Source organism: Ipomoea nil, unplaced genomic scaffold (assembly GCF_001879475.1).
Source record: "Ipomoea nil cultivar Tokyo-kokei standard unplaced genomic scaffold, Asagao_1.1 scaffold2805, whole genome shotgun sequence".
Classification (NCBI taxonomy): Eukaryota; Viridiplantae; Streptophyta; class Magnoliopsida; order Solanales; family Convolvulaceae; genus Ipomoea; species Ipomoea nil.
In genome coordinates this window covers 4,144,950-4,172,756 of record NW_017619233.1, presented here as the reverse complement: position 1 = coordinate 4,172,756, position 27,807 = coordinate 4,144,950, and the positions used below count along the sequence as shown (strand labels likewise).

The 27,807-nt window shown below is 36.2% G+C and overlaps 3 protein-coding genes across 9 annotated transcripts in view; 2 read left to right on the top strand and 1 right to left on the bottom strand.

The window, feature by feature from the left end:
• LOC109158131 (DExH-box ATP-dependent RNA helicase DExH17) overlaps positions 1-16,455 on the bottom strand; it is a 31,890-nt gene extending 15,435 nt beyond the window's left edge. Inside the window, exons 1-29 of one of the 7 annotated variants that reach the window (XR_002050313.1) lie at positions 16,249-16,450; positions 16,001-16,159; positions 15,632-15,815; positions 15,248-15,409; positions 14,893-15,130; positions 14,743-14,779; positions 14,604-14,650; positions 14,468-14,505; positions 14,239-14,260; positions 13,431-13,643; positions 13,096-13,252; positions 12,961-13,012; positions 12,694-12,765; positions 12,527-12,576; positions 12,306-12,423; positions 12,148-12,211; positions 11,993-12,076; positions 11,792-11,917; positions 11,509-11,705; positions 11,241-11,429; positions 10,894-11,145; positions 10,725-10,774; positions 10,322-10,339; positions 10,132-10,214; positions 9,844-10,039; positions 9,673-9,710; positions 9,243-9,596; positions 8,554-8,947; positions 159-160 (exon numbers count right to left, since the gene is read on the bottom strand). Coding sequence is in view for 6 of the 7 variants with exons in the window: in XM_019305959.1 (XP_019161504.1) it covers positions 8,610-9,142; positions 9,243-9,596; positions 9,673-9,710; positions 9,844-10,039; positions 10,132-10,214; positions 10,322-10,339; positions 10,725-10,774; positions 10,894-11,145; positions 11,241-11,429; positions 11,509-11,705; positions 11,792-11,917; positions 11,993-12,076; positions 12,148-12,211; positions 12,306-12,423; positions 12,527-12,576; positions 12,694-12,765; positions 12,961-13,012; positions 13,096-13,252; positions 13,431-13,643; positions 14,239-14,260; positions 14,468-14,505; positions 14,604-14,650; positions 14,743-14,779; positions 14,893-15,130; positions 15,248-15,409; positions 15,632-15,815; positions 16,001-16,068 (3,642 nt within the window). In the remaining variant the exon portion in view is untranslated. Of the gene's footprint in view, positions 1-158; positions 161-8,553; positions 9,143-9,242; positions 9,597-9,672; positions 9,725-9,843; positions 10,040-10,131; positions 10,215-10,321; positions 10,340-10,724; positions 10,775-10,893; positions 11,146-11,240; positions 11,430-11,508; positions 11,706-11,791; positions 11,918-11,992; positions 12,077-12,147; positions 12,212-12,305; positions 12,424-12,526; positions 12,577-12,693; positions 12,766-12,960; positions 13,013-13,095; positions 13,253-13,430; positions 13,644-14,238; positions 14,261-14,467; positions 14,506-14,603; positions 14,651-14,742; positions 14,780-14,892; positions 15,131-15,247; positions 15,410-15,631; positions 15,816-16,000; positions 16,160-16,248 lie in introns of those variants that run through there. The other 6 variants (XM_019305959.1, XM_019305960.1, XM_019305962.1 and 3 more) reach the window with 6 other exon arrangements.
• LOC109158132 (polyribonucleotide nucleotidyltransferase 2, mitochondrial) lies at positions 668-8,214 on the top strand. Its single transcript, XM_019305965.1, has 16 exons — positions 668-1,164; positions 1,425-1,580; positions 1,678-1,848; positions 1,938-2,063; positions 2,151-2,312; positions 2,430-2,549; positions 3,420-3,557; positions 3,632-3,794; positions 4,011-4,136; positions 4,360-4,490; positions 5,111-5,330; positions 5,498-5,581; positions 5,721-5,800; positions 5,967-6,110; positions 6,258-6,974; positions 7,554-8,214. Exons 1-16 carry the CDS (start codon positions 820-822, stop codon positions 7,653-7,655), a joined length of 2,985 nt encoding a protein of 994 aa, XP_019161510.1. The 5' UTR covers positions 668-819; the 3' UTR covers positions 7,656-8,214.
• A 5,925-nt stretch (positions 16,456-22,380) lies between the features above and the next one.
• On the top strand, positions 22,381-25,614 carry LOC109158255 (putative uncharacterized protein DDB_G0294196). The gene is made up of 3 exons (XM_019306156.1): positions 22,381-22,822; positions 23,701-23,979; positions 24,288-25,614. The coding sequence occupies exons 1-3, from the start codon at positions 22,550-22,552 to the stop codon at positions 25,374-25,376; spliced, it is 1,641 nt and encodes a 546-aa protein (XP_019161701.1). The 5' UTR covers positions 22,381-22,549; the 3' UTR covers positions 25,377-25,614.
• The last annotated feature ends 2,193 nt before the right edge of the window (positions 25,615-27,807 follow it).

Below are 27,807 nucleotides of genomic sequence, written 5' to 3'. Positions count from 1 at the left end.
ATATCACATTGTTTGCTCAGACTATCATCATTGCGACTCGATGATGGGTGACGTGAACATGGGGATAAGACAACCCTGTGTATGACTTCACGGTCGAAAATGGAACTCCTGGGGAAGATGTGCCTGCATCACTACAGGGTGAACGATGTGGACAACACGTCTCATAATTATAATGAGAGAACATGATGATGTCTTGGCCAAGACAAGACTTATTTATATAAATTAAATCTCCAATCAACCCCTACAAATGGGCAACCCTTGAGACTAGTTCTTCACCTAAGCGACCCTTGCCCAGGCCTGGAGACTGATCAAGAGATCGACCTTGATGGTTGGCATGCAGAGTCATTCGTGCCCGACCCGACCAACAACTTCTCTCAGACCTTACTCTCTTGTCCTTCGTGACCCACTTAGGTAGCCACCACCCTCCCGTGTCTTGCTCCCTGGGGACCGGGTCCCTTTTAATTGGGTCCAACTCAATATATCTATAAGACTATAACACGCGTTAAACACTAATTTTTTATTTTTATTTTTTAACATTTCTTTGAATTAAATAATTCTTATTCAACTTCTCATTTGATTTTGATAATTTGGCCAACAAAAAATTATAAATTGTATGAATTAAGACTAGTATTTTCAGATCTAAATTTATTACACAACACAAGTGTAGTGTAAATGTGCGATACTGTAATTCACCGTTGAAGCGCCTAGCCCGAGCAGGGGGCAGATCCACGTTTTCATTCCCAGGAAAAACCCTGCTTAAACCCTAGCTCTTCAACTCTGTCTCCTTCTCCCCTAAATTCCAGTTTCCTTAAACCCATAATGGCCTCAGTGACGAGTAAAGCTAACCCACTTATCTCAACCCTACCTCACGTCCTCACATGGCAAAGATTTGGCTTCCGCACCATATGCAGCGGCCGCCTTGGCTTCGCTACTTCCACTCTGTCTTCACCATCTTCCGATTCAGAAACACACATGGCTGGTACAAAGATTCTAGAATCATTTACTGAGGAATTCGAAATTGGTTCGCGGAAAATTACTCTGGAAACTGGGAAGATTGCTCGGTTTGCCAATGGCTCAGTGGTCCTAGCTATGGACGAGACTAAAGTTCTCTCAACCGTGGCCTCTGCAAAGGGCGACGCAGTTCGCGATTTTCTACCCCTCACTGTATGTTCATTTGTCGAGAAGTAATTACTTGATTTCACATGTTCTTATTTCATTAATGCTTCAGGTGATCCAGTGAAGCGTTCAACGTGAAAATTTCTATTTTTACTATGATGCGATCATGAGATTTTTACTTTCAAAGAGCATGATTTTCTAGATAACATTGCAGAGATATATGGAAAAGTTGCATTTTCGGATGTATTCTTTATTTCTGTAAAGTAATTGTCTCTATGAGCTCTCAAATGAGTTTTCCATTTCCTAAGGTTGATTACCAAGAGAAACAATTTGCTCAAGGTTTAATTCCAAGTACATTCATGCGGAGGGAGGGTGCTCCAAAGGAACGTGAACTTCTCTGTGGCCGTCTCATTGATAGACCAATACGACCCCTTTTTCCTGCTGGATTTTACCATGAGGTGCAGGTGAGTTGATGGTAATGAAATGCACCTACTATAGCTAATGAAATGCAAAGATTTTAACTTGCTTCAAGTTTCCAATTACATGAATTGATTTTTCCAGGTTATGGCAAGTGTTCTTTCATCTGATGGGAAACAAGATCCCGATGTTATGGCTGCCAATGCAACATCTGCTGCTTTAATGTTGTCAGATATTCCTTGGGGAGGTCCCATAGGGGTGATTCGTATTGGGAGGATCTGTGGACAAGTTGTTGTCAACCCAAGCATGGATGAGGTAGTTCTGCACATTTATTTAGTTGTAGAAGTTTTTCTCATCTTTTCTGATTGGTCTCATGCCTATGTACGATCTTGAATGGCATGCAGCTTAGCTTGAGTGATCTCAACTTGGTATATGCCTGCACAAAGGATAAAACATTGATGATAGATGTGCAAGCGCGTGAAATTTCTGAAAAAGATTTGGAAGCTGCATTGAGACTGGCTCACCTTGAGGTGATTAATCATGGGCACAGCTACCTTAAAACAACTTTCTGTGTCTGTACTCACATGTCTTTTAACATTCTTATTCTTTGTTTTTAGGCCATTAAGTATCTAGAGCCTCAAGTTAAACTGGCGGGTAGAATAGGTAAGCAGAAGAAAGAGTATAAACTCTCTTTGGTGTCGGAGAAAACACTTGAGAAAATACGAAATTTGGCAAAAGAACCTATTGAAGCTGTCTTTACAGATCCCACCTATGGCAAGGTAGATACTGTGCTGCAATATGACATTTTAAAGCCCTATGTTTTCTTTTTGGTTTCCATTTACTACTGGGTGGTTGTTTTCTTTCCGCATAAATTAAGCTCTCATTATTTGGACTAGTTTGAACGTGGAGAAGCCTTAGATAAAATTACACAAGATGTTAAAAGAACACTCGAGGAAGAATGTGATGAAGAAGGCTTAAAAGTTTTACCAAAGACAGTTGATACAGTGCGAAAAGAGGTATGTATGTATATATTAAGTCAGCTTTTTGTACTTTAGCCAAATAAACGAGTGCTTAGTACAGCGTTTCCATTAAAATCTCAGCTGAATTGTTGGTTCCCCTTTCTTCAAATTGTTCATGTTTATTAGCATTGATGTTCTATGAAGCACTTCCATCTCAAATCGAGTTGTTTGACTTAGCATCATAATTGCTTAGTTAAATTGTATATTATTTTATATAAACACACCACCCCCCCCCCCCCCCCCCTGCCAATTTTTATTTCAAAGTTGGACTAGTTATTGAAGTTCCACATGGGTTTTTAACCATATAAGTTGCGGCTTATGTAATGTTCAAAAGGTAATGCATGACAGAACATTAAGATCATTCTATTAGTAACCCATAATTCCAATTTGGGATGATTGGAGTTATAATCTACTCCCTCGGTCCCATTTTACTTGTCTTGTTTACTATTCATTGGTCAAACCAACTATTTCTTCTTTGCTTATTTTCTTTAATATTTTCTTATAATTTTTAAATTTGAATTTTTTTTTTGTACTCCGTATTTAATAGCATTTTAATATAGTTTCTAAATATATAAACTTTACTTACTAATACTAAACTTAACATTATGAAAAATTGAATTGTAAATAACTTTAGTCAAGTCTTGTTAACTGAACAGACACATAAAATGGGATGGAGGGAGTATTTATTGTCTTCTATTATCTTGCTATGATTTATTAGTAGTTAATCTTCATGTTCAAACTTAACAGACAGAAAGCAACTTGATTTATTGCTTTAATCCACACTTCATTGCTGTATTTTTATAAATTGTTATCTTAGAATTATTATAGTGATAGTGATTGTGACTCTCTAGTTTCTGACAATGCCAGGTTGTTCGCAGAAGGATTATTGCAGAAGGGCTTAGAGTTGATGGAAGACGCCTTGATGAAGTTCGACCACTGTACTGTGAATCTGGTAATCTACCTGTGCTACATGGATCATCACTCTTTTCACGGGGAGATACACAGGTTAGCATGCACATCTTGTTTAGGTGTAATTTGCTTTCTGGTTTTCAGTGACCAAACATGAATTTCATGTGCAGGTTCTTTGTACTGTTACACTTGGAGCCCCAGGGGATGCTCAACAGCTAGATTCCCTGGTTGGTCCTTCATCAAAGAGATTCATGCTTCACTATAGTTTTCCTCCATTCAGTATTAATGAAGTTGGCAAACGAGTTGGTCTGAATAGACGTGAAGTTGGACATGGTGAGCTACTTCTGTGTAAAAAATGAAAAAGAGACCTACCAATTGCAGTGATTTGCATCTTTTATTTTATATATTGATGACTACTACTAATGTTTGATTTTTAATGGGGTTTGCTCTCTGTGTGTGTGTGTATTTACTTTATATGACTATTACTATTGTTTTTAATTTTAAAGAAATTTTGAACATGTAAATTGCTGAGTCCTTGATTTATGTTAGGTACTCTTGCTGAGAAGGCTCTGTTAGCTGTTTTACCTCCTGAAGATGATTTTCCATACACTGTCCGTGTCAATTCCGAAGTCATGGCATCCGATGGTTCAACATCAATGGCAACTGTCTGTGGAGGTATGCTTTTATCTCTAACTAAGGCTACAAACACAGTGCTTGTTTCAAATTTGGTAGGATTCAATATGAAATTCCAGTCTTCTGATACTTGTCTGAGAATTTTCGTTCTTTGTTACCCATGGACTGTAGTTATCAATTATTCAGAAATATCCTTTGGTTTAATTTAATTATGAAAATGTTTAATCAATCTTCTATTTTCCTGCTTCGTATTCCAACCTTGCAGGCAGCATGGCTTTAATGGATGCTGGAATTCCAGTAAGACAACATGTAGCAGGTGTATCTGTGGGACTTGTCAGTGATAGTGATCCATCAACTGGAGAAATCAAGGACTATAGGATATTAACAGATATATTGGTACATATTATACATAATAACTTGCATAAGCAATTTCCTTATCCCTGTGGAACTCAGTAAAGTTGATACCCTTTCCCTTCTTCCAGAAAACTTTATCATCCTTTAGTAAAAAAGAGGGTATAAAGTGAAGGTGATTGAGTTTTGCTCTGCCCATTGACATAGTATATGTTAGAGATTCACTTCCAAGTTCCCATAGTCATAGGGACATTGACAGCTTTGTTCATCTAGTATTTGAATTAATGCGTTATCTTAGTTTGGTACTTTGATATGTATGCAAAGACATGATATGGGCTACACTTCTCTGAAATCCTATATTGTTCAACATAAGAATCAAGGTTACTGGAGAGGTTGTTCAGTGATATTTACTATATGTACTTCTGAAACCTAAAAGCTGCAGTAGAATTTTACCATTTCCCACATCTGTATCATTCACACTAGTTTTATCCTGGGTTGGTAAATCTACAGGTTTTCCTTCATTTGGATCATTGGGGCAGGAATTGCAATTAGATTTCTTTTAATAGGCTTCTGTTATTATCTAGTTTTATTTTAACTTCAAGTATCTTTCTCAATTTTGTTTACCTCTATATAATTGATATATTTTGCTTATGGTTAACATTAAGGGTTTGGAGGATCATCTGGGTGATATGGACTTCAAAATTGCTGGCACTCGAAATGGAATAACTGCTATTCAATTAGATATAAAACCTGCTGGAATTCCTCTGGACATCATCTGTGAGAGTCTAGAACCTGCACTTAAGGGACGACAACAGATCCTTGAACACATGGAGCGTGAAATAAATGCTCCCCGTATTCAGGATGACAAATATTCTCCTCGTTTAGGTAAGTAGACATTTGATATCGATCTACGCTCTATTATATCTATGTACCTGGGATTGATGCTTCTCTGTTCATTAACTTGAAATATATTTTTCTCATTGGGACTCTAGTTTATGGCATTTAATATGCTGTGGTTTCATAATTCTTAATTTCTATTACTGGTGTTCCAGCTACGCTGAAATACAGCAATGATGCACTTCGCCGGTTAATTGGTCCTCTTGGTGCCCTAAAGAGGAAAATTGAAGAAGAAACAGGTGATACTGAAGAATCTAATATGAGTGGTGTAAACCATGAATTTTGAGTTTCAGAAAGTTTTGGAGTGTTTGTTATATTTGAAGAATGATATTGCAATGCTACTGAATTTCTTTGGTATCGTTTGTGAACTTCATGCAGGTGCACGGATGTCAGTTAGTGATGGAACACTCACAATAGTTGCTAAAAACCAATCAGTCATGGAGAAAGTACAGGAAAAGGTACTTCTCCACATCTATTTATACAATAGTATATGTTTTGTTTCCCTGTGAGAGTAAGGATTTTCTGGAGTTTAGTGGTGTCTACAATGATTTCCATTTGTAAACCCTTACAATACATTAGAAACCTCACATTAAAATTTTATTTACTTGACTTCACATCTTTCAGGTTGACTTTATCATAGGTCGTGAAATTGAAGTTGGAGGTGTCTACAAAGGTGTTGTGAGCTCTGTTAAAGAATATGGTGCTTTTGTAGAGTTTAATGGTGGCCAACAAGGGCTTTTACATATTTCTGAGTTGTCACATGAACCGGTAATTTCATTTGTACTTTTGAGATTGTTACTGAAGGGAAATAAGCTTTTTAAAGACATCCAAATACATTCTCCCAGTTCCTTACTACATCTCTGTGTGCATACTTGATTCCTATGTTATATTCATACCCGTCTGTTACTTTGTTAGGTGTCACGAGTCTCAGATGTAGTATCTGTTGGCCAGCAACTTTCTTTGATGTGCATAGGGCGGGATGTGCGTGGTAACATTAAGTTATCTTTGAAATCTACTCTAACTGGAGCTAGATCAAAGAAAGACGACTCTATTGGCAAATCGACTCCCACAAGCCAATCATCTAATATATGGGTTCCTATTGGTGAAGTGTGTAAAGATGAGGAAAAGCAAGATGCTAGTGCGAGGGATGATCTTTTGGAAAGTGATGAAACTGCAGAGCAGAGCTCTGCTCCAGAAACACCAGCATTCTTAATTCGGAGTGCTGCAGAGTGTGATCAGGAGGAAAGAACTACTAGTGTGGATTTGAGCTCTAAAACTAGTAATACCTCAAGCACTCCTGAACCTGACGAAAACTCAAAAGCATTGTTGGAACATACTGATATTGACTCATCCCCAAAATTCGATCTTTCTTCAAGAAATGTGAAGAAATTCAAAAAGGGGAAGGAATCAATTGCTGACATTGTAAGTGATTATGAAGGTGAAGACAAAAATACGTCCAAAGCACCGAGAAAATCTCAGAGTGACTTGAATAAGGATTCTACAGTTGAGACTGGTATAAAAGCTAATAAATTGAAGCTGGGAATGAAGCTTATAGCTAAGGTGCATCAGATACGTGCACTTGGTTTAGTGCTTGATTTGGGGGGCGGACTCCGTGGAATGTATCGTTTTGAGGTATGCCTAGTTATTATTGAATTCTTGGTAATCTTCTTTGATGCTCTGCCCTTGCAATTCATCTTGAAGGTTTGGGGTAGAAATAATTACTCTACTTTACATATTCATCTTCAATGTTTGGGATCTCTGCACTCATTCTTTTTTATTGAATTTTATCTGTTTTTTTTTTTTTTTTTTTTTGGGTGACGAGGGAAACCCCCAGCCACTACTTGAGGTTGTACACTGGGTAAACCCTGCCTTGTGATCCTAGCCGGTAAAGGACCATAAGGAGGTAAACCAGCTTAGGTTGCCCATAGCTGACCGGTTCAAACCAAGAAAGTTGGGATTTGAACTCGTGACCTTGTAGTTACAAATTTGTATCCTTAGCCATCTTGGCTAAGGTTACACCTGCATTTTCTTCTTTTATTGTATAAGAAGTGTAGTATGGGTTAAAATTGCCGTGCGATGAAGTTAACTTCAGAAGTTCAACTTGCATTACACTTCCCATGGCTAACACCCTCTTTCACCACTCTTAAATCTCACCCTCTCTCCCTTCATTCAAATCAACAATTCATACAATTTTATTCTCCTGTTTTGTAGCCTGGTGCGAAGAGGGACTTTGAGGTTGGTGATCAGGTGTTGGTGAAGTGTACAAGTTTTTCAAGCAAGGGAGTTCCAGTAATGTCATTGGTTGAGGATTAGTAGGATAAATAATATCGAAACAAAACTGCACCTGAAGCAAAGGGGACCAAAGTAGTGTTGATCCAGGATTTGCAGGTGATGGGTATGTGCAGATTCGCGTAATGGCTCAAATCTCGAACCATCACCTGTAATATATAAGGCCATAAGGGCTCATCCTGATCTTCTATTGTTGGACCATGCTGCATTGCTGCTGTTTGCCAATGCCTTTCTTGCATTGAACTTCCTCAAGAAATTAAAGTTTTGGTAGGTTACTAACCTTGTAAGATTAGCCTGAATTATGCTTCTATTTTTATTAATTTTTTTAAAAAAATTTAGGGAGTGCATATAGCTTTGAAGAAAATTTTGTTAGATAAGTTGATCGAGATGATGTGCTTCCAGAGAACGGACTATTGTTTCAATGAATAATATAATTCAATCTTCAAAGGATGGGTTTGTGTTTAATTTTGTGATTGTATTTGAATCACTTCAAGGCATAGCAATTAGTGATGTGGATTTGGCCACCTGTTCGGTTTTGAGCTAGCTCTATTGAGTTGAATTTATGAGTATTATTTTTTGGTTGAATTTAAAATTCTTAATTCTAACCTTAAAGCCTTGAATTGTTTTTAAATTAACATTTTAAGTTTTCAATTTTAATACATTTACACATTTACATTAATAAATATTGGTTTAGTTTTAAATGTTAACCAATGCTATCATGTGAGTACCGTTGTGTCAATTTTAGGTGTGGACCATTGGTATCATGTGAACCTGTGAATCCCATGCACCGTTGAGATGTGAAATTGGACTGTCAAAATATGAGTGGTGCATCCGGTGTAGTAATATATACCACATGATACTACAGTAGTAATTATATGGCCATCACCGAATTGCTAGCACATCATCAATAATTCTACAGGACCACATACTAGCGTCTGATTACGATACACGTACGCCATTATTTGTTCACAAATGCCATTAGAGAAATGTAAACACACTCTTAAAACCCAAGAAGCAGTTCATTTCCTGGGTGTCTCGCACTGCTGCCGGGGAAGAGCGCTGCCTTTCCAATAAACTTGGAGTCGAAATATGCTTACATTTGGTTTCTGAAGAGTTTCTCAAATCACCAACTTCGATCCTTGGCAAAGATGTCCAAGAGGGAGATGATGACACCACTGAAGACTGACAAGTTATGTCACTTCTACTGAATGCACTGCCAGAACACACATTATCCCTCAACTTTGTGACTCCTATAGCTTCATGATGTTTTTGTTCCACAGGTTCAGGATCCAAAACAACCACTTCTGCTTTTCTAGCTTTAAAACCCTCAAAATCAGAATTTGTGTGACTAGACTGAGGGCTAAACCAATTTTGATTGCCCAAAGTATATAGCTGGGATCCAGTGGTCTTCAACCTCCCTAAAATTGGTGATGATCCTTGCATGTGTCCAAATTCTGGTTTTTTGGTGAGGTCAACGGATTGAACAGAATTGGGTTCACTAGCAAGTTTCCCTGGATAGATGTACTCTCCATGTCAAACAACGCATAATAATATGCAAAGTGATGTATATATAATACAAGGTGCTACGTAGCATACAAGAAGTAAATTTACCTGTGTCATTTGTAGGGTTATTGTCCTTAGAAATGTAGTGACTTTCTGAAGTGGCATCTTTGTCTGAGAAACTTTTTTCTAATTGATGAGCTCTAGCAGATTGAATGGCCATGCTGTGACGGGCAACTTTATTTATTCCTTCATCTAATACTTCTATTGGATTTTCAACTGCAAGCAGTCTCTCCCGAGTTCGCTTTCTAATAAGAGCCAACGTCTCTAGTGAAGTGGAACATGTGTCACCCAACTTGCCCAAAGGAGGTAAGCTCTTCGCTTTTTCACGTATGTGATCAAATATAGTTCTTTCAGTGATGATCTTGCATTCATCATCTTCAATGCCAACAGCAGTTACAACTTCTTGGGGAAGGTAGCACTAAAAGTTAGTAATCTAGAGGACAATAAAATGTGCATAGTGCAAGAATTTGCTCTCTACCTTCCTCTGGCTCTTCATGTATAAGTGTGAAACTTGGCCTGGCTACAGAAAACTGGAATTTAGTTACTGATAAATCACAGGAGTACGTCTGAGGGCATTTTATCTACTAGTACTAGTACTCGTACAATTAGACTATAGCCCCATTTAACAGAGTCAAAGATCAGCACTTACATGTCAAAAAAACCTTCAGATTCATCTACATTGATTGGCTCTTGAATTGGAGCTTCAGAAGTAGAATCCTTCTTATCTTCTAGCATATATGCATCCTTCAATTGACAGGAGGGATTCTGTCTTGTTTTGTGTTTATTACTAATATGCTGGTTCATCTCCTTCATCACTGTAACCTTCTGATGAATATCGACACCAACTGGACAGACAACAAAATGAATGTTTTAGAAGAATATCATCATATCTATATACAAACTGGTGTCTTATCATTTAGATGCCAGAGAAATTTACTGAATTCATCAAATATCAGATCTGCTTTCACAGTCAGCTTCCTTTTCTGAGGGTTGGGCACTATAACTGTTGCACTATATGGGCTATCAAAGAAAACTAACAATATGAGCTTATCAAAATTATGACAAATAAGGTGAGCTGTCACGAGCTTTTGCACTTATTGAATGAAAATGTCAGGACCAAAGATTACCTTGGAAAGTCATGCACTCTGCAGCAAGGAAAGAAGGATTTTAGATACATATAAATAGGTATGGATTTCTCTTGAAATTTAAATGTAAAATTGAAAGGTGACAAACTGGAGGACAAAAAATTTAAACAGTTACATTATATATTGACTCAGTCACGGACAAAGGTATTCCTGACTGCTCATTATCAGCTAGGAGTGTTCTTAAAGAAAGACTCAGGTCAGCAGCGCTATTTTTTCTTGGTTGCTTTTTCTTTTTCTTCAAGGGTAGATGTCAGATTCAATGCTCAGGGAAAAACAGCACTAGTGTACCCTATGCTATGTAAAAAAAAACTTGTCTGTCTTGAATGATTAAGGCTTTACATAGCATATATCAATAGGATCTTACTGTAAAGCAGTTCTGCATTACCTTATCTTTTCATGAAATAGAATCAGGTTACCTTCTTCCAAGCCAACCACCTGTGAGATAATTTTCAATTACAAAACTGGCATGTAAAGCTATGATACCGAAGACGAAAATTAAAATAAAATATCATGTGGAGGTAACCGAGGTAATGCATAATCCCTGGATGACGTACCAGATCGGCATAGTATCCTTTAGTCATTAATGCAGGCTGAGACATCCTTGTCAATGTTATGACAACCTTGGACTTACCTTGTCTTTGGCTCTCAGTTTCCTTTACTTCCATCTCTATTTTTGGTGGAAGTGATAACAATGACCCTTTTATATGGTTTCCAAATGGATATTTACGACCAGTAACCATCTCAATCTTTCTTGGATCAGCATCGGCAAGGGCCTCAAAAGACTTTACACCCATGGAATTCAGTGCCTGAGGAATTTCATCAAAGCACAACAAAGATGAGCATATGAGCCAAGTACTCTTAAAGAAAATAAATACTTCAAATAATGTGTTAAGCTACATACCTTTGCTGTGACCATTCCAATGCCAGGTAATTGCTTCAGTAAGTATGGACTGTCATCCCATACTTTTTGATGCAAACATTTGGCAAGAAGTGCTGAACTCAAAGCTCCTATGTAGTTTTTCTTGTATACAAAGTACTCTTTCATGCACTTTGCAATTCTGCATCCATTTGTGCATATAGAATTCATGTCCTACATCAAGGCACATATGTCTATAAATTAAAGGTTTTATGTCAACCACTTTAAAGTAACATCTCTGAAGCAACAAAACCTGGGTCATTGATAACTCATGCACTAAAGGATCCCCAGTCAGGCAGTCATTTGCTAAAATAAATATCTTCTCTTCTCTGGTTTGGATCCGTTTTTTCCTCTTATTTTTGTCCCCGAGGATGTGAAAACGAAGCCGATTATTTTTATCATTGTTTATGTCATTCAAAAGCTTCTTCTCATTGCGCCTGAGTTGTATCCCTTCATTTCACATTTACAAGAGATTCATTAGTCACATATTAATTACCCATGCATGGTATATGAAGTATGAGTAGTCGAGTAGATACAAGCAATCTCCTCAGCATGGCAAATAATATGAAGTGCATCTTCTATGCTACAGTTTGCAGATGCCCGCATAATGTGTTTCATTGTGTCAAATTTCAGATAGTATTTTGTCATTAACTTCGCAGGCTCTGCAAGCAACAAAACAAAGAAATTAGACTTGTTTGACATCGATAATGCATAAAACTGCATTTTTAGTTCATTACCAAGAGGCTTTAAGAGGAAACCATCCTCATCAGTCCATATCATTTGGTACCGTGACAACTCATTCACCTTCTTGACACATATCTCTGGGGAAAAAAGTCATCAATAAGTAAGCATAAGGGAACCTAAATCATTTTACATGGTAACCAATAGATACCTTGCAGATGCCTTTCTATGTTGTTACTGGCTAGCAGCTTTGGCATTGCATAATTCTCAGGATTCTGGTTTTCACATTATAAAGTATCGATCATCCAATTTGGCACAAAAAAAATTAGGAACTAGTAACATATCCTTGCTATGAGCAGAAGAACGTGCCTTTTTCATTCTCACATACAAATATGAGCATTTCATCCATTCGATTGCCTTTGTAATATCTGACACTGTCAGTTGAACAATCTGTGCAGTTAAGTGCTCCGTAATGCATGGAAGTAATCTAAACATAGCATGAACGCACATCAACAACTTATTAATAGGCCCCATTAGCTAATTATTGAGTGTTTTGAAGGCACCATGCAGGGACATTAAGAACTGCATACTGTGATTCGACCAGTTCACATCCGTTTAGTAGGTTCTCATACAAGTGTACCTAAAAAGCAATTATAAACTGCACAGTTATAAATGCAAAATTGAGAAAATAACTAATGCAGACTACAGATATTTGATGGCATCATATATTATTAGCAACAAACAAGAGGGAACTCACAGTTTCTTTTCTGGTCATGATTACAACCACTCCTGCGTCATCAAATTGTGGACGGCCTGCTCTTCCACACATCTGCATAATTGAAGTCATTTTCCTTTGTATTAGAAGCCACTAAGCCATTTCTCATTCAAGAATAATGGGTTTTAGCAGGTACAAAAATAAAGTATATCCGTGATATACATTTTGGGGTTTACTAGTGCTCACATGTCATGGTCAACTGCAATTACAGACATTTCTTTCTGAAGTGTTCTAGGATCAGTTGCATACCTGCAGGATCATTGACCTGTCATATTCCATGTAAAGACCCTTCTCCTGGTTGCTGCCAAGAATCAAAATTGTGGATTAGGATACAAACCGGGCATAAAAGCTGTGACCAATTGGAAGAATAAATTCTGCACATACAAGTGCTGTGTTGACTTGATTACAACTGTATGTGCTGGTAGATTAACTCCTTGGGCAAGAGTATTTGTGGTGCATAGAACTTGAAGATCACTGTTCAGAAAGAGGCCTTCAATAAGGTTGCGATCCTTCAAGGAAAGTCCACCATTGTGGTAGCCAACTGCACAATGCACATAGTCTGTTAAACATGTTCCTTCGATGATATATCAAGCCCCCACCTCCTTCCACACCGCCAAACCAACCAACAGCACTCAAACCAAAAATAACAAAATATGATCAGCAGGCCATGTGCCCATGCTTGTTGGTTTGAGAAAGAAGAAATATTGAGAAGTTCATACCACCATAAGGAATATAAGATTGCATTTGTTTATCACTGCATGAGAGCGAAGCTTCTCTCAACCTATCTTGCTGTTCTCTGCTTTTGATGAAAGGATTTGAATGCCCAAAATTCATTGCTGCTTGCGTGAGTCGTTGTGCAGTCTCTTGTGCTCCTTTTCTGGTTGAGCAGAAGACAAGCGCAGATTTGCCTCTTGAATGTTGCATGAGAATATCTGCAAACAAATTCCTTTATTTAGATAACTATACCAATATATATATATATATATATATATATATATATATATATATATGTGTGTGTGTGTGTGTGTGTGTGTGTGTGTGTGAGAGAGAGAGAGAGAGAGGGAGAGAGAGAGAGAGAGAGAGAGTCAAACTGAAGCATAGATGCCCATAGGAAAACAGAAAAGGGAAAATTGTAATTTATGCCCCTCACAAATATATCAATTATCAATGTCACTCCTGAATTATTAGTGGTGTAAATGTTGCCCCTCAATTTTCAAAACGTGACATATATTGCCCCTCCCCTAAATTATTAGTGGTGTAAATGTGGTTACCCGCCATTTTCCCTGTTCAAAGAACATGTTTTTTTTCCTCCATTTTTCTTTCTTTGTTTGTTCTCCTTCCACCGACAACAATGTTTCTCCTTCTTCCTATTAGGGGAGGGGTAATATATGTCATGTTTTGAAAATTGAGGTACAACATTTACACCACTAAAATTCAGGGGTGACATTGATAATTGGCATGTGAGGGGCATAAATTACAATTTTTCCAACAAAAAAATAATGATAAATATAGATTCTTTGTGCTTACCAAATATGTAGTTCTGAAGGCGCTGGAGAATAAACAGTAAAATATGATCAGTAAACTACCAAGGGCTATGATGCATATTGCATAATAGTTGAAATTCTAATAGCTTGTCAAGATAATATATCTTCAATTTACAAAAACAGGTTGGGTAGGGGAATGTACAATTTCAGTCAATGAGATGGGCAGTGGAACAAACTAAAAGTCAAATGGGGAAACCTCTACAAGTACATACCTTTTCAAATAGGAAGTCATTTTTTGCTGGAGTATAGCCTATAAAAAATAAAAACATTTTTTGCTGTTGATCTCTTAAACAGAAAGAAAGAAGCTCACAGCAATGAATATATTTCCTTGTCAAGACATTTATATACCAAAAACTTTGGTTGTCAACTTTACTGGTCTCATTTCTTCACCAAACCTGACAAAACAATGTACAGCACACAGCAACAGTTAGGTAGTCTCTCAATGTAACAAGAAATATACCCATCATGTGATACCAATTTTATTTACTTTTTAATTCCTTCGTTAGGAACCATAAGCCACTCCGCTGCAGAATATAAAATATTACTGTAAGTGATTATTGTGTTAACTATCACTAAAGTCACTCAAATTTGAATTGTAATCATGCTCATAGAAAAAAAATGTTAAAATTATAGTTACCAAGGTCATTAATATTTGGAATTGTAGCTGATACAGCTAGAAAACGAACATGGGCTAGAGGACTCAATTTCATTTCAGAAATGCAAGAGAGCATTTTGATCCTGCTAACTACTGCCTCCAAAGCTGCTCCACGAGGATCGTTCAACAAATGGACTTCATCAATAAGCACCAGAGCAATGTCACTGAAAAAGCTCAGGCCTCCGTCTTTAATGCGATATCGAGTCACAGCATCAAACTTCTGGAGTAATCACAGATTCACAGTGAGCACTGATGATTACTGAACATGACAGTTACTCCATAAATTTACAAAGCAATCAAAGCACAGAATATAAATGAACTGTCATCAACATTTGACCTCAGGAGTAGTAAGAATTATGTCAGCATCCTGAATATCCTTATTGTTGTAGTATTCATTATCCCCGGTCAGCTCCAGGCAATTTATTCCCCATGAACCAAGTTTTTGGTTCCAATCCCGCAGCTTCTCTTGTACCAAAGCTTTTGAAGGAGCCACATAGACCTTTAAACCACAAGAAAGAAAGAGAAAAGCACTGAGGCACCAAGGAAAGAAATATACATGAAACACCAATACTAGCATGATGTTATGAGAAAGGCCAGGGGTAGTGTACTAGTACTGATGACTGCAAATATTAATCAAGGAAAAAAAGCTCTGGTGTTTGTCAAAGTAAAAATATTAAACACAAGAAAATTCCTACTGAACAGCTTTATGTAAGGAACTTACTGTCTTCAGAGACCCCTTGACATGTATAAATTTGCCCTCAGTGGATATGAACCTTGAGAGAAGCCTCAAAATGCATAGTTCAAAAAGCACTGTTTTCCCACTTCCAGTAGGCGCCGATATAACCATGTTCACGTCTGAGAGGAAACAAGCGGGAAAGCATTCACTCTGCAAGGAGTTAAAATACCTGCATGTACAAGCGGATGTATAGCATACTTGTAAATTGTTTTGTGCTAGGAAACATGTAATGAGCAATACTTTAGGACAAGTACAGAATTGAGAATGTGTCTACAGATTCTCAAATCTGACGTCATCAAAGGAGAAATTGGCATCAAATACATACACAATCATCATACAACTCAACACACATACCTGAAACTGAAAACTGAACGAAACATAGCAGGTAACTCCTGCACGGACTTTAACGAATAAGCATCCATAACGAAGATTATTTAATTGTCAACTCAAAGCAACAGATGCTGTCCCCCTCAATCTACCACTAAGGCCTTTGTTCACACTACACAACAAAATCTGGAGAAAAAACAAAAATGTTTTATAAACTTCCGATTGGAAATTGCAATCAAAACCTGTAATTCACAATGATAACGAACCAAGCGTACCTGCTCGATCAAACGATGAACAGGACTATCGAGATCGCTGAGATTTTGCTAGGAACTTCTCGAGTGAAGAGACGAAGGAGTAATCAGCTTCGGAGCTAGGTTTCCGGACAGAGTGTATTGAGCCGGCGGTGGCGCGGAGAGAAAAATGTAAGAAAGTAGAGAGAGAATTGAGAGGAACATATACACTGCTTGTATGTAAATTAAATACACCTTCTCACTTCTCACTTCTTCGTTCAAACAGCAATTGTCCGCGCTCGTTTCTTTGGCGCTTTAATCACCATCATCTATCCCTCCCTTGGTTTTATATATGGGTGTTTTGGTAATTAGCTAATAGATGATTGGTTTAGTTGGTATTTAATTGTTAGCTGATTGTGTCAATTGTTCTCATTAGTTGAACGTATTAAATTATTAATAGATTACAAAAAGGTGTTTGGTAAATTGGTGGTTTATCATAGCCGATTATATATAAAACGAAATATGAAGGTATAAGTATATTGTGTTATTTACTTATTTATAAGTCTTAAATTAATTTTACAATTTATTATTGTTGTTGTTATTAATTTTTTTATTATTATTTTATTATTAATAACGTTATAAGTATAAATAAATACTTCGTGATTAATAATAATTTAATATTAAAAATAAAGTTAATACCACAAATGGTATTTTGACTATTGGGTAGTACTTTTTACTCATTGACTTTTAATTCGACCAAAACACATATCTCGAATTTCATTTTTGACCACAAATAGTTTTCTGTTAGTTGTTCTGTGAGTGTAAATTTAAGGGTATTGTTGTCAAATCAAAGAAAAAAATAAAATAGTTAACAACAAGTCCATTTAAGATACCTTTCTTGATGCTGCAATTCGGAAATGCGGTGGGAATGCAGCATTCCCATGCTAATGCAGCATTAATTATAAATCAAGTGTGCTTATGGGTGTTCCCCTTCCAGTTTTATTCAAAATAAATAAATTATAAATCAAGTAATGCTATACTTGTATTCTTTGTTACTCTTGACATACATCAATTGGTCCTAAGAAAAGAGAATCACAAATCACAATTTCTATATTTTCTTTTCCCATCCTTCTAATGAAATCAATATAATATATGTGATAATATATACGAATTGGATCTATATTCACCCCACAATTCACCATGACTATCATGACAAGAGTGTTAATTAGGTACTAAAAACATAACTATATACGGAGTAAATGTTATGGGGCGAATTGAAGAAGACAACAAACACAAAGAAAATTAAAGCAGCAAGGGTCATGCTAGCTTCAGTCGCCTGATTAGCATGGGCAGATGAAACAAAATACGAGAACTACCCTCTATATATGATCTTTGTCTTTTAATTCTCTTGACAATAATACTCTTAAATTGAACACTCACTTAACAGAAAAACTAACGGAGAACTATTTGTGGTCAAAAATGAAAGTCGAGGTATGTGTTTTGGTCAAATTGAAAGTCGATGACTAAAGGGAGTACTACCCCAATAGTCAGATGACCATTTGTGGTATTAACCCTTAAAAATATAAAGGAAAAATGATATTTTTGGTCTTTGAGTTATACCCGTAGTGATGACTCGGTCCCTCAATTATAGAACTGTCGAAACGGACTTAGCCCGTCAGGTCGGTCCAATCCGACCCTCCCTCTACAAACTCGCTACTGACTAATGATTAAAGACTAATTTTTTTCAATAACAACCCAATGTGAGAAAGTGTTTTTCAACTTTTATTCTTCCAACTTTTATTGATGATCATGGCATATGATAACATGAGTGGAATTTGTTTCCTTTGAAACTAAAATATAGTCTCGGATGTGACGGTGTCAATGAAAGCTGGAGAACCAATGCCTTAGGCCCTTAGCAATTGTGTGCCAAACAAAATTTTTACTTCTATGGTATGCGCTACTAAATAGTCACAATCAATCTAGCACCATTACACAAGTCAAGCTGGGTGATTTATATTTGTTAGTAGCATGGCGCCAAGTTTTAAGGCCAATGGGGTGTGCAAGTCTATGAGTAAATAGAAATATAATCATATATTTGCATATTGTATTGTACGGGTAGCTTAGACTATCCTTATCTCAGCAAATATCTCTCACTTTTTAAAATGAGTCTCACTTTCACATTATCAAATTTGTAAATTCTACACTATTTACTCTACATTCCTGCAAATGTCTCTCACTTTGAAAAATTGTTCCACTTTCATATTATATTATAAATATAATAATAAAATAATATTAAAAATATAATAATAATAATAAAAAAAACAAAAGGTCAAATGGTTGGCAGCAAAAACTACCGCCTATAACCAATATAGGTACAAAAAGTTGTCATTTGTCAATTCTCTTTCCATTTGCTAATTTTGCCAATTTCCTCTCTCCTTGCAATACACTTTGGCATTAAATATTTTTTTTAAAAAAAAAGTTTCTCTCTCTTTCATGTCGTCTTGCCAATCCTAAATTTGCAGGGATAATAGCAGTCTTAAATATGTATATGGTCTTTTGCAGCATTCAAATCACTCATGTAATAATTTATACAATCCAATTATCCTTCACATCAAGAGCTCGAGTTAGGATAGCCCAATCATAAAGATAGCTATTGTTACAATTTTCATTATCAATCATCGAAAATGTGCTTTTCACATTTATTTAAACCAGGACCATTAGTATCAATGAGTTGTTTTCATAGAGTTTTGAAGGTTTCAATTGTGACTTTCATTAATGACATGAATCCTATACTTTGTGCCTGAAACTTTTTAAGGTGCAAGAAGCCAATGTCCTTCCAATCTTGTAGCTGCTCGAATCTTTTGAGCTATTCGGACATCCACCATAATTAAACATTTGCCAAAGCTTTTTTTTTTTTTTTTTTTTTTTTTTTTTTTTTTTGAGAAAATTGCCAAAGCTTTTTAATGTGCAGAAAATTGGAGCAATGCCATGATTTGATAGATTAGTTTCTTGACGATTAAAAAAACTGAAATATAATGCAGTACATCTCACATTGTATGTTTCTTATTAGTTATGTATATTCCATTATTCCCATGTTGAGATTGACGAGAATAATAAACGATAATAATGAAAGAAAAATAAATAACGACAATATTTATGTGGTTCAGTAAGGTGCGTATGTTTTGAACTTTGATACGTTCCGATCACATTCACTCCCTTCACCCTGTTTCATCCGACACCTATTATCATCCAGTACATATGAGACATACACAACACTCCAATAGATGTGTTAGTTTAATATCGGGTTTTTCTACTAGAGGCAGTGGCGGAGCCACACCCCCTCAACTCTTAGTTCTAATATGTAAGTATATGTATAAATCATAAAAGTGCTCAATAGATCAGTGGATTGAACCTTGAATGCAATATGAAGTGTCTCAAGTTTGAAACTTACCAATAGCAATTTTATATGTTTTAGGCTTTTAGCTTCTTATCTTTATACTAACTCTTTCCACTCTTCAATAAATTAAATGTATTCTTTTTAATTCTAATTTTTTTGCATGTATATTTTAGCTTCTGTTCTTTACTTTAGCTCTTCTTATCATTCAATAAATTAAATATTTTTTAAATCTACTTTTTTTGTGAATCATTTACTTAATGTAGTCAACAAGTATAGTTTTGGCTAGGTCATTGACTATCTTGTAGTCTATCATAAATATTGTATTATAATTTATAATGTATTTGGACTATATTATAGATGTTTGATATTTTCATTGACAATTCTAAAGTTGTGACGAAAAATTTTCACACAGAATTGTGAAAGATGCAATTTTTTCTTAGAAGTGAGATCTGGAGTTAAATACGCCCCCACTCATATTATTTTCTGGATCCGCCACTGACTAGAGGAGTCATACAAAATGTTGAAATATTAAAGGATGATATATAGTAAGACAATTCAAACTTTATTAGTATACTTTATTTACAAGCATCGTTGACCCAGTTGCAACCAAATAGACGCTTCATGCCTGGAATATTTATGACAAATATTGTACTAAGGGCTTGAGCTAAGGTTTCTGGACCTATTGACATCACCACCTCCGAGCTTGCCTCTATCGTTGTTTCACTTGTTTGTGTCACTACAATTCATTCCTAATAATCTATAAGTTGTCAAGGAGTGAGTAGATCACAGTATTTCATTATTAGTTAAATCCTAATATTCTTCCCATTGTTGAGAAGCTGATGAATTAATAGATTCTTATATCCACTAGTTGCAGAGGAGCCAATAAAAACTACAATAATAGTTTATAGTGTTAGTTTAAACTTGTCACTCAAAATCAAATCTCTTGTTATTTCAAGAATTAATTATTACACTAATAATGCATTTGAAAAAAAAAAAATTTACCTTTATGGTAAAAGTAACTCGCAAAATGTTCCAAAACGAGACATCACATGGTATAAGAATGTATGCTACAAGACAAACTATTACAAGAATTGTTTGTCCCGATCTAGTGGCCCAACCAAGCAGTATCATACCTGACTATACTCATTTTCACATTTACCCTAAGAGGGCAAGGTGCTTTTAAAGAGGTGGAGAATGATATGCCCAATAGGAATTTATAGTTAATCATATAAATTATTGTATTACTTTGAATTAGAGTAACATAGAATATAGATTATTGTATTTTTAGAATTGTAGGAACTTTGGAATTACTTAACTTTAGGGAAACAAAGTTATATACAATATGCAGCTTGTATTGTAAACTATCAATAAAATATGAGTTAATACTAGTTGGTTTTCTTCGAGTGTAGATATTATCATATTTAATACTTTTAATTTACTTGTCCATGATCATTTAATTTTTAAATTTATGAAATAAGATTACTAAAAATTTAATTATCCAAGACTCCAAGTTTTCACCCAACACACGTCCATTCACTTGATTGACACGGTCGATGAGTGTGTTATCCTGAGAGTTCTACTATGGGGACTTTCAAATTCGACTTCACATATCATTTATACCCTCTAATGTGGCAAGCATGAATATGACATTTTCATTTTGTGGGTCCATACAAAGTTGTCTACATCTAAAATTTGTGAGAGAAAACAAAAGTTGGGAGTACAAATAGTAACTCTTACTCTGGTATACAAATCACCTCTGAGATCGATCATTATTTTAAGAAAAATGGTCAAATAGACATCGTACTTTACTTGAAAAGTCAATTAGGTCCTCAATCTTTTTAAAGTTGTAATTAGGTACATAAACATGTCAATTTAGTTCATTAAGACCCAATTACTTGTTAATGACCTGTAATACCAGGTCACTGAAATTCATACTGTTGTCTAACAATAAAAATCAGACAAAGAAGACCAAGTCATCGCCGGAGAAGGCGTAGCCATCTCCCAGAGACGGACACTGGAAATGGAGACCAAACTGGGCGCCATCTCCCAAGGACCGAGAAAGCGACCATTTTGGTCACCATCTCCGCACCATCTCCCAGCGACGGAGATGGCAACCAAAATGGCCGCCTTCTCCGTCCCTGGGAGATGGCGACCAATTTGGTCGCCAGAGATGGCCACGCCTTCGTCGACGACGCCTTGGTCTGCGTTATTTGATTTTTATTGTCGAATAATCGTCGAAATTTCAGTGACCTGGTATTACAAGTCAGGTAATTGAGTATTGATAAACTAAATGACATGTTTATGTACCTAATTGTAACTTTAAAAAATTTAAGGGCCTAATTAACTTTTAAGGTAAAGTTCGAGATATGGGTGTAAACAAATCAAATAAAAAAATTTTGATTCGTGATTCGAATTTGAATACTTTTTTTCGATTCGAATATTTTTCGAATACGAATTAGAGTGTATTCGATTCGAATAGTATTCGAATATTTTATGCTATTTAAATATAAATTTTTATTACATTTTATCTTAATTTATTAGAGAATTTTGTAAAAGATTAAGTTAGGCAATTCGAATTCGAATATTCGAGTCGAATAGAATATATTCGAATAAACTGATCAAATCAAATACGAATCAAATTTGAGATTCGAATATTAAACGAATACGAATACAAATATTCGAATTCGAATCGAATAGTGAAATATTTGACTAGATTCAATTCGTTTAAACCCTTAGTTCGTGAGTCTATTTGATAAATTTTTCTTTATTTTAAAGATTAAAAGAAAAATAATAAAATGAAGCAATCGTAACGCTATTCCAAACAACACGCAAACGGCAAAACCTCCCAAAATCCCAATTCAATTCTCTTTGGGCTTAGCTACCTTAAACAATAAAAATAATACTTTATGTAAATATATACTTACTGCATATATACGTATACGCAAATCGATGAATCCATCGCAGTTCACGGATAAGCAGATCATGGATCTATCTAGTTCGCCGATCACTGCTAACAACAAAATTGATTTTCTCGATCTCGTGAACCCTCGTCAGGACGTTAACGGCAGTGGTGCTAAGGAGGAGATTGTTCCGAGCTATGAATTCCATCCGATTCGCCCTATTGGATCTTCGTCGCCGCCGATGTCGAACGCCGATTCCAGCAATGTTGGTGGAGCTAGAGCTTGGAATTCCGCCGATTCCAAAACTAACACTGGCATCAGAGTAAAACCCTCCCTCCCTATCTCTTTGTGTGTGTGCTTGTGAGGATACAATACGTCTTGTGTGAAATTCTGACTTTTAGGGTTTACTTGATGAGTGTTGCTGATTCTCTAGAGTCTTAGTGGAGTTTGATTTTTCACTATTTGCCTATTTTGTTGATTAATTTAAAGGGTTTCTATTCGATTGTGCAAATAAAGGATCTTATATTCTTATTCATGTCGATGGGCTGAACATTGAATGCTTTTCAATTTAAAGTTGGTTATGAGCTCGAAGCTATGCTATTTTAACATAAACAACTAAGAGAATTGCTGTTATAATCCGGTTTCATCTCTATTGCAAGTTGCACTTTGCTTGTTTTTTCGTCTGAAGTTGGATTTACGTGGTTGCTGGTAATTTTTGTGTGTTGGTGATTATTAGTACCTGTTAATGGTTATTCTCTCGAATAAAGACTATAGTAAGGTATTTTGGTCACTGCATGTGCATCTGACAAGAAGGTATGATAAAGTTTAAGGCAGTATTGATATGGCACTATATTACTGTGTAATAATTTTCCTTCAAATCTGCGTACTCTTAACCATAAAATCACTAGGATGATTGTTGTGATTGAACTAGACAAAAAAAGCAATGAAGCCATATGCTTGGATGATATCTTCTAAGTAATATGATTGTTCTCAGTGACAAGTTGTTAATGTTTCTTACATAGAACATATCTCCATCCTGGATTCTAGATATCATATGTGCCTCCAAAATAAAATCCCCTGCATACGTGGAGGAAACCACACCCCTTTTTTCTTTTGTAGAGAACGGAGGCTTCTGATTTTTCTGCATCATAATATGCATCTATGTGCTGATAGTATATATGCTTTTTTTTTTTTTTTCAGAATTATGGATCTCTTGAATCCATGGAACCTGCCAAAGTCATCGTAGAGAAGGATGGAAGTAGGTTTGATTCAACCTTGGTGTCTGAGATTGATCACACAATGAAGAAATATACTGATAACCTGCTACATGTGCTGGATGGTGTAAGTGCGCGAATATCACAATTAGAAACAAGAACACGGCAGATTGAAAATTCTGTGGATGATCTGAAATTGTCTGTTGGTAACAATTTTGGCGGCACTGATGGGAAATTGAGACAGCTAGAAAATATTATGAGAGAGGTATAGTCAATCTGCATTCTTTCCCCCATTAACCTTTCAACTTGTGATGTTAGGTCGATTCAGGTAATAAACATATTGCACCCATTGGGATAATTGCATGCACAGTACTTCAGTAATCAGTATGTTGTTCATGCATCATAAATGTGGGCATGCTAGGCTTTCTATAGATGTTGGTGATACCATTTTATGGAATGGAAAATCTATACTCTGGTTTATTCAAGGAATGACTCAATTACATTTTTTTACATGAATTTATGTTTTTGTTTTCACCAGTAATTTATGCATTGGCTATCAAAAATTGGTTGCAGGTGCACACCGAAGTACAAGTGATAAGAGATAAACAAGAAATAGTAGAAGCCAAGCTGGAGGTTGCTAAACTGCAGGTTTCTAAGGTTGAGCAGAAGGTGGATACTCGTAACACCCTTCCCATGGATTCTTTGCAGCCTGCTGCATCTGCGCCTCAACATTCTCCCCAGCAACAATATTTTCCTGCTAATCTTCAACAGCCATTGCCAACCCTTCCTCCACTGGATGCTCCTCCACACCCTCCACAACAGAACCTGCCGCCTCAGGCTCAGCTTCCTAACCAATTATCCTTGAACCAAATTTCTTCAGGTCCACCGCGAGAATCTTATATTCCTGCACCTGAAATCCCGAGCCAGCAATATCAAATGCCTTTACAACAGCAGCTCCAGATATCGCCCCCTCCGCTACCACAACAACAATATCAGTCACCCCCTCAACCACAGTACTCTCAGCCGCCTCTGCCTCCTCAGTCACACCTCTCTTTGCCACCTGTCAATCCATCTCAACCACCTCAACCTCAACATCAACCCCCATTAGGCCATCATACTGAAGAACCAACATTTATACCACAGCAGAGCTTTCCACCAAATATCGTCAAACCACCCTCTCTGCCATCTAGTGGAGCTTTGCCACAGCAGTTCTACGGAGCTGCTCCCAACATGTATGAGCTACCATCTAACAGACCTGGTCCAGGGTTTTCTGGTACATATGGCCCGTCATCTGGGCATGGAGAACCGTATTTTTCCCAGTATGGAAGTGGGTCCCCAAGGAAATCACAGCAACTTCCTCCTACCATGAGCCAGAGTGGTGGGAGTGGCTACCCACAACTACCCACTGCAAGGATATTACCTCAAGCACTTCCTACTGCTTCTGCTGTTGGTGGTAGTTCGAGTTCTGTTGGTTCTGGAAACAGGGTTCCTGTTGATGATGTAGTGGAGAAAGTGACACACATGGGATTTCCAAGAGATCAGGTGAAGGAAACAGTCAGAAAGTTGACAGATAATGGACAGGCAGTTGACTTGAATGTGGTTTTGGACAAGTTAATGAACGATGGGGACGTGCAGCCACCACGGGGCTGGTTTGGTCGGTGACATTCATCTCCTCATCGATGCTTGTCTACAGAAGTTTGAATTGCTCACTGCCATTTTGATCAGCTTCTTTCAAAAGATGTGTGTCTATATATTCAGATCTATTGTCCTATTCTTTTGGTTATGGTTGCACTAAATTGCTATTTGCTGCATTGTGGTTGACTTGTTTCTTCTGTAGCACCTAAACTTGTTCCATAGATGATAATTTTTATTTTTTACGGAGTATTATCTTTGACATCAAGCATTTTTTTTATTATTATTATAAAGGAAGGAGAATATTACATATACAAGCTACTACATCAAATGTCACCCTAATTGTCTACATCAAGGTTCAACCCATCACCTCCCTTTGGTACTAGGGGTGAGCATTGGTTGGTTACGGTCAATAACCGGCCGATAACCGAATAATCAATGGTGTTTTTCTATACTATGTAACCGACCGAAATCGATTAAACATACACATATAATCTTCGGTAATCGAGACTATGTACCACCATCTACAATAATTGTAATCGAGACTATGTACCACCATCTACAATAATTATTAAATAATTTTACAGTGAATTACAGTTATCTAAATTACTAAATAAATGTTTCATAGGCTTCACAAAACACACTAAATAACATATAGTACTAAGTACTAAAATCACAATCACAGTGATAAATTACCGACTCCGTCTTCACAAACATACACTAAAATACTAAATAAGTCATAGCCATATGCCCATTGCCCATACTGCAAAATTGCCAATCTATCATAGTTCATTAGGAAAAAAAAAATAGACATGCTTCCACAGTTCCACATAAATACATAATGCTAATCTGCCGCACCATTAAATAAACATACTGCCAATCTGTGTGAATTTATATATAGAGTTAATTCCACCGGATGTCCCTTGTCTTTGGTGGCAATTCCAAATTTAGTCCCAGACTATTGTTTTTACCATTTTACATCCTAGACTATCGTTTTTTGGACACTTTTAGTCCTTCTCATAATTTTTTCTATTTTTAGTAAAGACATTTTTTGTCTATTCATATTTTTCTTTTGTTATTTTTTGGTTTCAACCAGTTTAATTGGTTTAGGACTTTACTAAATATTGGTTGAAAAATATGATTACTAAAAATTAGAGGTTAATTGACAAACAAAAAAAATGTAAATTAAAATTATAAATAGAGCAAAATATATAAACATACATATTTGAACGAATGGTCCAAATAGTAGCCTTTACTTACCTCCAATGACTGCTCCAAATAATTTGTTCTTCCTGCAATATGAAATTAGAGCGTCCAATTTCATTTTGAAAACTCTATATATTATGTCAGGACGGTCTTTTGGTTTTAATTTTCGATCTTTCAAAAAACGATGTACCTCAGGCCACTTAGGGTTGCAGGTGCATGTGATAAAAAGGTCTGGATAGCCAATCCATCTACATATCGCCATAGCGTCCTGGTAATTTTGTATCAAGTATCTAGCACCACCTGTAAAACTCGAAGGCAATATTATTCTCTTTCCTTGAGTAGTGGGGTCAACTTCACCGCGTGTCAATGCATCAGTCAAGCAATTATATGATTCGCACCTCAAACTTTTCTGGTGTGTCCTTATATATATTAGCCTTCCTGACTCAACCATTGTATAACCATCAACCAAAAATTGTTGGAATAACCTTTTTGCATGTAATAATGTTGATACCTCCGAAATTCTAAACTGGATAGTGTATGAAAAAAAATCTCTATGCCTTATCCTTTGTCGTCCACCAGCTATGTTCCCTTTTAATGTGGAGAAGGGGATGTCTTCCCTGTAACCGTCCTCAGGGACGGAAGTATATGTGACTTGTAGGGGGCCTTGGCCCCGTCCCAATTTTATTTTATTTATTTTATTTATTTTTACTAGTAGTATATTGTTTTTTTGTTTGGCCCACCTCACCAAAGCATCTCCCCTCCAAACAAAAGTTTAAGCTTTTAAAACCTCACCAAAATACCAAAGTATTTGCCCCCTCCAAGCAAGGGAATGTTATGCTGTGAGCATCATGTCCACCTTGCAAGGTGGACACGGTTCTATATTCATAATTTCTATACTGTAGATTTATAATTTCTATATTGTATATCCATAATTTCTATACTGTATATCCATAATTTCTATACTGTAGATTTATAATTTCTATACTGTAGATTCATAAAATTTATACTTTAGATTCATAATTTCTAAACCGTAGATTCATAATTTAAATACAGTAGATTCATAATTTCTATACTGCAGATTCATAATATCTGTACTATAGATTCTTAATTTTTGTACTGTAAATTCATAATTTATAAACTGTATAGTTATCAAATTATGAACATATAGTTCTCTAATTTGTGAATACATAGTTCCACAATTGGAATCTAAAGTATAAATTTTATGAATCTACAATATATAAATTATGAATCTACA

What these genes read in the sequence shown, in the direction of transcription:
- LOC109158132 (XM_019305965.1), top strand. Translation starts at nt 820, where the DNA reads ATGGCCTCAGTGACGAGTAAAGCTAACCCACTTATCTCAACCCTACCT. An exon ending in GCGATTTTCTACCCCTCACT is followed by an intron (nt 1,165 to 1,424) that starts GTATGTTCATTT and finishes CCATTTCCTAAG; the next exon opens with GTTGATTACCAAGAGAAACA. An exon ending in TTGATACAGTGCGAAAAGAG is followed by an intron (nt 2,550 to 3,419) that starts GTATGTATGTAT and finishes TGACAATGCCAG; the next exon opens with GTTGTTCGCAGAAGGATTAT.
- LOC109158255 (XM_019306156.1), top strand. Translation starts at nt 22,550, where the DNA reads ATGAATCCATCGCAGTTCACGGATAAGCAGATCATGGATCTATCTAGT. An exon ending in AAACTAACACTGGCATCAGA is followed by an intron (nt 22,823 to 23,700) that starts GTAAAACCCTCC and finishes TTTTTTTTTCAG; the next exon opens with AATTATGGATCTCTTGAATC. An exon ending in TAGAAAATATTATGAGAGAG is followed by an intron (nt 23,980 to 24,287) that starts GTATAGTCAATC and finishes AATTGGTTGCAG; the next exon opens with GTGCACACCGAAGTACAAGT.